The sequence below is a fragment of the Coregonus lavaretus genome (assembly GCF_964263955.1).
Source record: "Coregonus lavaretus genome assembly, chromosome: 40".
Taxonomy (NCBI): domain Eukaryota; kingdom Metazoa; phylum Chordata; class Actinopteri; order Salmoniformes; family Salmonidae; genus Coregonus; species Coregonus lavaretus.
Genome location: NC_140027.1, coordinates 4,326,694 through 4,337,176, shown reverse-complemented (window position 1 = coordinate 4,337,176; position 10,483 = coordinate 4,326,694). Strand labels below are relative to the sequence as shown.

The following is a 10,483-nucleotide window of genomic DNA, read 5'->3' as shown; positions in this document are numbered from 1 at the left end:
GGTGTTAATACTTTGTCTTTCTGTCATCTCAAATGCTTTTATATAACTAGTTGAAACATTTAACTGGCAAATAGTGACATAGCTCTGTGTGACAAGACATTCTGTGTGTAAATGGTTTTACACATAGAGCAGTAGAGACAGCAACAGGTTGACAATGTTTGGAGGTAAATATTATATGAAAGAGATATGAATATTGTTGAAACTTGAATTGAACGTTATCACATTGTGTTCTCTGATGACACAGTAAAAGAAAATCACACATATTGAGGTCACACAGACAGAACACAGGGACCTACATTTCCATGCCAAATGTATCATCCAATTCATTTCCTGATGACGCTAGTTGATGGTTGACAGCTGACGGTGTCCCACCTAAATGACAGGTCAGCTTTTAACACCATTAATACCCTTTATAAGGGATTCATTACTGTAAATCTTATGTTTCCTTGTCCTAAATCCTGACCTTATTCTCTGTCCCACTGTTCTAATGCATCACTTCACAACTGGACATGTCCTGTTTGGCTGCTGTCTGTGAGATATTAGGCACTCCGTCACAACCTCAATCTCTTATCTGTCAGTGTGACCTCTGTCCGTCCTACCCCTGAAACCAAAGAGCAGACAGACTGTTTGCGTCATGGTTTTAGGTTCATATCAAGGGTGTGTGTGCATGTGTGTGTTTGTGTGCGTGTATGTGTGTGTGTGTGTGTGTGTGTGTGTGTGTGTGTGTGTGTGTGTGTGTGTGTGTGTGTGTGTGTAAAGCGCTCCCAATGGCTCAATGACACAGGCGATGAGTTAGATGTGTTAGATATACACTACCGGTCAAAGGTTTGGACACACCTACTCATTCAAGGGTTTGTCTTTATTTTTACTATTTTCTACATTGTAGAATAATAGCGAAGACATCAAAACTATGAAATAACACGTATGTAATCATGTAGTAACCAACAAAGTGTTAAACAAATGATTCTTCAAATAGCCACCCTTTGCCTTGATGACAGCTTTGCACACTCTTGGCTTTCTCTCAACCAGCTTCACCTGGAATGCTTTTCCAACAGTCTTGAAGGAGTTCCCACATATGCTGAGCACTTGTTGTCTGCTTTTCCTTCACTCTGCGGTCCGACTCATCCCAAACCATCTCAATTTGATTGAGGTCAGGGGATTGTGGAGGCCAGGTCATCTGATGCAACACTCCATCACTCTCCTTCTTGATAAAATAGCCCTTACACCACCTGGAGGTGTGTTGGGTTATTGTCCTGTTGAAAAACAAATGATAGTCCCACTAAGCCCAAACCAGATGGGATGGCGTATTGCTGCAGAATGCTGTGGTAGCCATGCTGGTTAAGTGTGCCTTGAATTCTAAATAAATCACAGACAGTGTAACCAGCAAAGCACCCCCACACAATAACACCTCCTCCTCTATGCTTTAGGGTGGGAAATACACATGCGGAGATAATCCGTTCACCCACACTCCGTCTCACAAAGACACGGCGGTTGGAACCAAAAATCTCCAATTTGGACTCCAGACCAAAGGACACATTTCCACCGGTCTAATGTCCATTGCTCGTGTTTCTTGGTCCAAGCAAGTCTCTTCTTCTTATTGGTGTCCTTTAGTAGTGGTTTCTTTGCAGCAATTCGATCATGAAGGCCTGATTCACACAGTCCCCTCTGAACAGTTGATGTTGAGATGTGTCTGTGACTTGAACTCTGAAGCATTTATTTGGCCTGCAATTTCTGAGGCTGGTAACTCTAATGAACTTATCCTCTGCAGCAGAGGTAACTCTGGGTCTTCCTTTCCTGTGGCAGTCCTCAGGAGAGCCAGTTTCATCATAGCGCTTGATGGTTTTTGCGACTGCACTTGAAGAAACTTTCAAAGTTCTTGAAATGTTCCTTTTTTTGGGGGGTGAAATGTTCCGTATTGACTGACCTTCATGTCTTGAAGTAATGATGGACTGTCGTTTCTCTTTACTTATTTGAGCTGTTCTTGCCATAATATGGACTTGGTCTTTTACCAAATAGGGCTATCTTCTGTATACCCCCCCTACCTTGTCACAACACAACTGATTGGCTCAATCGCCTTAAGAAGGAAAGAAATTCCACAAATTAACTTTTAAGAAGGCACACCTGTTAATTGAAATGCATTCCAGGTGACTACCTCATGAAGCTGGTTGAGAGAATGCCAAGAGTGTGAAAAGCTGTCATCAAGGCAAAGGGTGGCTATTTGAAGAATCTCAAATATAAAATATATTTTGATTTGTTGAACACTTTTTTGGTTACTACATGATTCCATGTTATTTCATAGTTTTGATGTCTTCACTATTATTCTACAATGTAGAAAATAGTAAAAATAAAGAAAAACCCTTGAATGAGTAGGTGTTCTAAAACTTTTTACCAGTAGTGTATACATAAATTAATGAATAGGCCTCAATATATTAAATTAAAACCCTCTACGACCCAGACAGGCCAATCACGGCTAGAGTGTAGATCAGTGACAGGACGGGGCAGGGCAGGGTAGGGCCTGCATTTATCATCTGTGTCATTAGGTATCAAATGGTTGCTCTTGGTTACGCAGATACACAAATAGACAACCTCCTCCCCACTCCTCTGGTAATCCATTTATTATTTATATTTAAACCACTATAATTGAGATGATCACAGGTTAATAACAGGTTGTTCATAGAGCTACAGCTAACAAACTGTTTGAGTTGATTGAACTTGATTTCACTCATGAACACTTAACGACCTCTAATAACCTGGCGGAGTCCCTCTCTTCATTACAATGCAGTGCTGATGAAGGTTGACAGTACATGTGAGAAGACTTTACACACACATACACACACACACACACAGACACATAACAACACATAGGAAGGGACATTCATCTCTCTTCCATGCAGTGTCTCTTCTTCATCTCTATCCAGAAATTGATGGGACTCTTAATCTCTTGATTGAAGGCGTGTTGAGGATTTAGACTGGGCCGGGCCGGTAGTAGACTTTCTGGTTATTTGCAAATCTAGGTGAAAGATCTGTCTCGTCTGGCTCTGGACACAACATGCCATTTGATGTTGCCTTTAAAGAGCCCTGTGAAAAGAAGATGGGATTTGGACCGTCCATTATATCAGGCTTTCTGAATTGTGCCTGATTAGGTATAAGTCTCATTCCATTATATGATCTCTTCTCTTTATCTCACTCCCATTATGTTGATGACGTTAACAAAAGACGACCTGGTTGATGAACTAGATGCTGTCATTTAATCCAAGGAGCAGGTAAACAATGTCGTTGATGTTAAATCTTGTCTCTTTAGTCTAATGCAATACTTCAATCACAATGGATTAGGGTGAAGACCACGCACTGCCATCAATAGCAACAACCACCCCACCATACCAGACCATGGTTCACTCATCTTAAAGGTTTGTGCCATGTCATCATTTTAATCTCATCCCATGTCTCTTTAGATCTGCTTAAGAGTATATTAACTCCTCCTCTCATCTCTCTATCCAGTAAATGAATGTCACGCTCCGGCAGGCTATTCCTGAAAGTACATGTAAAACCTGCATGGCACACACACGCACATGCACACACACACACACAAGCGGAAGATAGCCTAGCACAGGGGTATTCAATTCTTACCCCACGAGGTCAACTCTTACCCTACCCACCTGTTGTCCCAGGTCTCAATCAGTCCCTGATTAGATGGGAACAATGAAAAAGAGCAGTGGAACTGGCTTCGAGGTCCAGAGTTGAGTTTGAGGGGCCTAGCGGTTAGAGCGTTGGGCCAGTAACCAACATTTCCGAGCCGACAAGATGAAAAATCTGCATATGTGCCCGTGAGCAAGGCACTTAACCCTCATTTGCTCCAGGGGCGCTGTACTACTATGGCTGACCCTGAAAACAACACATTTCATTGCACCTATCCAGTGTATGTGACAATAACACAAAGGAACACCAAACTCAATGGTCCAGCAGCAGCTGTGTAATCTATATTTAATCTTACCGTCTGTATTGTAAAACATTCAATTATCCTGCCCAAGTAATTTCCACGTGCCTACTAGTCTCTAGATACAGCCACCTACCCCCCCCCCCCCCCCCCCCCCCCCCCACCTTTCCATCACACCGTTGTTGACTGACAACTGGGGAGAACCATTGTCCCCTCCCTCCCAGCCTCAATTCTCTCCAATAAAGCCAACACTAGCTACCACAAATCCCCCCAAGAGGAGATTGCCCTTGGACTTTTAGCTCCACCGTCATTGGGCGGTCCCCTGGCCTGGATCCTGTGGTGCCCTGCATGTGCGGCCATGTGAGCAGCTGCTTATAGCACACGACACCTCCCACCACACCCCTGCCCCTCCCCTCGCCCCCCCTCACCCTTACCCCTGGCTGCACTGCTTTCTCTGTCTAACTCTGTTCGGGCACCAAGGGACACACAGCTGGATCGCTACAGACCGAATCCCCCTCTCTCTCTGGCGCGCGCTTAGTATTCGGACGTGTTTGTCTCGAGTTCTGCTACTCAGTTTAGCCGTTTGCCTACAACGACACCACGGCAGCATGCGAACGCTACTGGACAGCAGCTGGATAAAGTTTGGGCCAGCCGGCAGAGGGTCCATCGATTGGGTGACTGGGTCACCTTCTCCCCCCACGGTAGAGAGACAGTTACAGGTAAGGGATCATCAGCTTGTTGTTACTGAGTGAGTCTGATTCAGCAGTAGTCTTTACATGTAGACTACTGTGAGACCCAGAGATGTAACTTTTTGGTAGGCCCAGGAGGTAGGCAACCTGAGTCCTGGAGAGCTGCAGCAGTTTTTGAGTTGACTTTTTTGCTTTACACCTGGGAGGAGGTAGGTGGCATACTAGCTTAACAATCTAAATAACAGACCAAAAATTATTCTGAACACTACTTTTTTAGGTGTATTATTTTTTTATTTTATATTATATTTTATTTTTCCTCACTGGAGGAGCGCTGTCCAAGGTACTTCGGCCAGCCTGTGGCTACACAGACTTCTGCAGGCTACACACTCTTGTTGTTGTTAGTTGAGTGCCTTAGCCTCTTGGAATAGTCTTGGATATCACGACTATGATGAGAGCTTGTGAGTGCAGTTCATGTCAGGGAAATGGCAAAGGAAAGCTTTTCGGGACTTTCAGCAGAGCGGAGTGATGTTGACGGGTCTTTAGTCAGTCATCCAGATGAGGATCAGCATTATCTGAGCACTGAAACCGATTGGTCGGGTGAATTTGGGACACTGATTGTGTCAACAGGGGAATATAACACTCAGGCAATATCAAATGGCATAAGCTCTATTGAGCCTCTGTAGGATATCTTGATTTCACAACCATGTATGTTCAGTTTTGAGAAGATGGAAGAGGATCAACACTGATCCAGTGGAATATTGCCGTTTTGAGGCAAAACCCATTACTGATTTTCAGATTTCATATCTTCAACATAGTCCAGAATGTATTTTATGGGAATCTTTTTTCTGTCCTTTGAATGATGTGGTTTATTAACCCTTTCCCCTCCAAAACCACCAGGGCTACAACTGGAATGAGCTGAACCTCGACCAGGAGGGGAGGTCAGAGCTGCTCCTCTATGTGGTCCTCCCCGTCGCCTCCCTCCTCATTCTGGGCCTCCTGGTACTCCTGGCCTACTGGAGGTGCTCCTCTCCCAAGCTCAGCCTGGCCCAAATCATCGCCCTGGACCTCCAGGACGCCGAGAGCAGCGCTGAGTTCCTCTCCTCGCTCACCGGCCAACGCGAACGCCACACCAGCACCAGCTCTGACATGTCGGACAGTGTGTTCGTCATGGTCTACCTGCCGCCGCCCTACGAGGAGACGCTGACCAAGATCACACGCGCCGCCAGTCTGACCAGTCGGAAAGAGTCCATGAAGATAGAGGACCTGGAGGCCTGGCTGTGTCCGGAGATCAAGTCCAGTGGACGCTACGTGTGACTGGGGAACACTGGGACTGTCTCTCAAATGGCACCCAATTCCCTATATAGCCCACATAGGGCTCTGGTTAAAAGTAGTGCACTTTGTAGGGAGTAGGGTATAACTAGCAAGCTCTTTCGAATAAGGGGTTTTCAGTGGACTAAGAAAAACATCAGACCTGAGTTAATCTTTTGTGGGTACCAGCTTTCTACACAGAGGAGTGTGCAATTGTATGAAAGCTGGAAGCTGGAAATTGCATTGACTGGCTGTACAGCATACAGTACATCTAGATTCTCTACAGAGGACATACGCTGACTATGTACAAACCGTAGGTCACAGTAGGCAAATACAACCCTTTCAACGATACAAAAAAGAATATACAATTCATTTGCGTTGTTTTTATCTCCTAAATGAAACCCATTTTTACTTCCACACTACAACCCTCCTGTACCTGTGTTGTTTTACAGTTTGTTCCTTATTTGGAGACTTAAGAATGTCAATGTGCAAAGTACAAGAATGTTAGTCTTATATGTAATACTGTATGTTATTTGAATATTATTGTAATTGTATTTATATGTAAGAAGGTACAAAGACCTAGCCTGGGTACCATGCCTTTGACAGGAGTGGCAAGGGGTGGAATGTTAGCTAGACTGGTACCTGGACTTACAAAGACCTGGTCCAGGTTAATAATTCCCTTCATTCCTTGGAATCACATCATGAATGTACTCCTAAAAACCTCAGACCTGATACGTTTTATAGACTACATAACAGATATGCAGTATAATTTACAAGTAATATGTTTGTACAAAGTGTTATATTGTTTTAAAATAAATAATAAGAAAAGCATGGTTAGCATGGTTATGATTGACAGAGTTCCGTCATCATCACTTATGCACTTTGGCTGCAAAGTTATAATCACATGCTGCTCCACTATGGTACATCTTGGTCATATCATGTAGACTATGTAGAGGTGAGCTCTCCTTTCCAAACGCATGCCTTACATTACAGCTATGGTCTTGCTGCGTTTCTGAGCAAGATTGTCAAGAAGTGGTAGAAATGTCCAGGGGTCCAACTAGATCTAGCAGCTACAGCATTTCATATTCTACTCTTTGTACCATTTATTCTTGTAAATGATCAGTTTCAGATAACTAGACTTCATGGAAGCGTTTTTATTTAAAGCGTATTTATTCACCAAATGTTAATTGTTGTTAATTAACCAATTAATTTGAATAGTCTACTGTCTACATTATCGCAAAAGCCCAAAATTCAAAACATAATGTATTTTCAGCAAAATAAATGTGTTTATCTAATCAAAAACCACATATTAAAACACAGATTTTCAGGCTACACCATAGAACAATAAAATTGTTTATTGGTTTATTTGTTTATATCATGTAAAAGTAAGAAAAGTCACAAAAGTCATGTCTTTAGAATATAAAAGTCATACAAAAGACATAAAAATAAACTATAGCCTCTGGTAAGCTGTAAATACACATCCTGTAGCCCAAAATGGAAAATAAGACATGCTATTACATGTTGTCTGTTTGGGATCTGCGGTAGGCTTCGTTGTTATATCTGTCTCCGTGTAAATGTGTGTGCGTCCATACATTCGGTTTGTGTGGATGTCATTTCTAGTATCCGCGCCTGCGACAAACCCTCATCCACAATTCCTTCGCTGTTTTTTTCTTACGGCCAAACAAACCCCAGAACCAGCCGCAACACTTCTCCTTCTCCTTTTTATTACTTTCCTCCTCCATCATTGCCATCCATCCCTTCATCCAGAAGGGTTCGGGTTCCTGTGAACAAACAGAGTTGGTGAGTCGAAACTACAGGCACCTTAATTGGGGAGGACGGGCTCATAGTAATGGCTGGAACGGAATCAATGGAATGGTATCGAACACATCAAACACATGGTTTCCATGTGTTTGATACCATTCCAGTGACTCCATTCCAGATATTGTTATTAGCCGCCCTCCCCACAGCAGCCTCCTGTGGTGGAAACAAACCGCAGGAAGCCATCAGCATCAGCAACCTGGCAAAGCTGAAGCTGCAGCTCAGTACAGGACAGACAACATTCAAATTGACTGAAATGATCAATGAGACAACACAGAATACAGTGTAGCTTACCTTCTCAAGGAGGAGTTTCTTCATTCTGTCAGCACTGGCTTTCTCAATGCAAAGCTCCAGCTTGGTCTTGTCTAGGGAAAATGGTGATAGGACAAGATAGGACATTTGAACGGAAGTGAAGAGTTCAAGTTGTTATTGTCCAACTGGTTAGCTGACTGTTACATGTAGCTGTTTACTCTACATCGGATATTGTTGTGAAATTGTGAATGAAAGAACATTGTGGAATACAAGTAATTTACAAGAGACTAGGCCTGATTCTGAATGTAGCACACCAACAGTAACAGTGTTCTACCTCTATTATCTGGACAGCTGGTCTCTCTCTTGACCGGGATGTTGATGCAGTATGGCCGGTCATCACCCTTGTTGGTGTCCTTGGCGAAGGTCAAGGTAGGCCTCAGTTGAGCCATGATCTCTCGGACCATGATATCGCAGACCAGCAGAGACCGTATGTCTGGGTATAGCTGGGCTTTAACCAATGGCCACTCACGGAAAGTCCTGAAGTAGTTGCTCCTGATAGAGAGTGAGACGTCTTCTAAGAATGTGGCCATCTTGTCTGGCTCATCGTTGAGCTTCTTCAGAGTGCGTAAGAACAGTCTTTGGTTTTGGTATTTCAGTGCCTCTTTCTGAACCTGGATATCTATGTGCTCTACCATATCATTGCAAAGTGGGACGTCTTCCCATGAACCGTACTGCTGCTTGATTGTGCATGAATCTGGGAAGACAGAGTCAAAGACTTTCCTGACAAGACTAACAGGAACAATATCAAGGTTTGTCACCTTTGGTTTGTTCCTCTCTGCCTCCTTCTGAGCCTGGCCTTGCACAGGCTTTCCACAGTCCTTTGTGGTTGACTCGAAAACATCAGTCTGTGGGAACTGCTTCAAAAAGGCTGCCTGACTGACGTCGAGAGCAAGAGGATTAACGGGGACTGTGTTGCTTGATGTTACAACCTCCTCATCGTCGTCCCCGACAAAGTATTTGGGGTCGATCCAGACTACATCTCTGTTGGAGGAACGAGGCAGAGAAACACGGTGGATGTAGTCCAACTTGATGTGGTCATTCAACGGGAAAGCCTTCTGGAACAGTGCCAGTTTCCCGACCTGGGACCCGTAGTGATTGTAGATGGTCTTCCTAAGGTCCTCGGGTAGGGCTACTGCAAAGAGCTTGCTCTCCATTGCCTCTTCGCAGCTCCTAGCAATTGGACGCTGTGGGCCGAGGACTTGAAGCGGATAGGTGTCACTAATGCCCTTGTACACCATTAGGATCCCCTCACAGATAGCACTGGGGATGGTGGAGATGATCACCGGGTCCTTCATGGCAACCAGTTTTTTTATCTTGATTGTTGTGCCAAACTGATGTATCATGGCACTCTGCATGTGCAACACTGTCTGCCTCATGTTGCAGAAGGGGGGGCACAGCTTTTCATCCACAGAAATACCTGGAATCTTCCTCAAGATGTTAAAAGCTACTGAGGCCATTTTAACAACCAGTAAGAGCAGAGCCTGTTGGTCAAGCTGTTTAGTACCGTGTCCGTTCATTGGATGAAGTTTTAGAATAAACTTCACTACGAAGTCATTGAACAGTTCTCCGCTAATGATCAATCTAGCAGGTAGAGGACAGATGTTCACCATATCCTGACTAATATGTCTCTCCTCTTCATTGGCAGCATTTACATCAGGCACTGTCTTAGAAATGCATAGACCTACGAGATGAACAATGTACCTTGTCAAGATGTGTGACCTGATTCCCAGTGCTCTCGCCAGCACAGGTTTTGGGCCTAGAACCTCCTCCAGGTTGTTGATAACAGCCTTGGCCACCTCATAAGCATCAATGGACTGCTGAGTGTTAGACATCTCCTCATCCTCAGTTACTTGAACCCAGGGAATAGACCACAGAAGAGCTTTGGTGTTGTTGATGATAACAGGTGTCTCCAAATAGACTCCCTCCTGAAAGGCTTGGGGATCTACTTGAAGAAGCACCTGGGTGATGATATGCTTAATGGTAGAACCAAGTACCACAATCTGCTTTGGCATGGTCTTGTATGCAGTCTTCATCGTGGTCTCAATGTCTGTAAGGGCCGTTTGGAGTATGGGACAGGTGCTAAGGTCAAGGACCTCAACCTTCTTCTCCTTCACGTGGTAGAGAAAGAAAGGCATTGCAATGTTAGTTCTATGTACACCTCTGGTGTCTTTACTGCCTATCACATGTCTTGTAGTGTATTTCTTATTACATGTACAGGTATAGTACTACACTGAGAAAAAAAGGTGCTATCTAGAACTTGAAAGTGTTCTTCAGCTGTCCCCATAGGAGAACCCTTTGAAGAATCATTTTTGGTTGCAGGTAGAACCCTTTTGGTTCCAGGTAGAATACCTTTTGGGTTCGATGTAGAACCCTTTCTACAGAGGGTTCTACATCAAACCCAAAAGTGTTATTTCTACCTGGA

The 10,483-nt window shown here is 44.0% G+C and overlaps 1 protein-coding gene across 1 annotated transcript; it reads left to right on the top strand.

The window, feature by feature from the left end:
* Positions 1–4,463: 4,463 nt before the first annotated feature.
* Positions 4,464–6,053, top strand: LOC311113544 (small integral membrane protein 28-like). Its single transcript, XM_084156789.1, has 2 exons — positions 4,464–4,653; positions 5,521–6,053. Exons 1-2 carry the CDS (start codon positions 4,543–4,545, stop codon positions 5,935–5,937), a joined length of 528 nt encoding a protein of 175 aa, XP_084012915.1. The 5' UTR covers positions 4,464–4,542; the 3' UTR covers positions 5,938–6,053.
* The last annotated feature ends 4,430 nt before the right edge of the window (positions 6,054–10,483 follow it).

What these genes read in the sequence shown, in the direction of transcription:
- LOC311113544 (XM_084156789.1), top strand. Translation starts at nt 4,543, where the DNA reads ATGCGAACGCTACTGGACAGCAGCTGGATAAAGTTTGGGCCAGCCGGC. An exon ending in CGGTAGAGAGACAGTTACAG is followed by an intron (nt 4,654 to 5,520) that starts GTAAGGGATCAT and finishes CAAAACCACCAG; the next exon opens with GGCTACAACTGGAATGAGCT.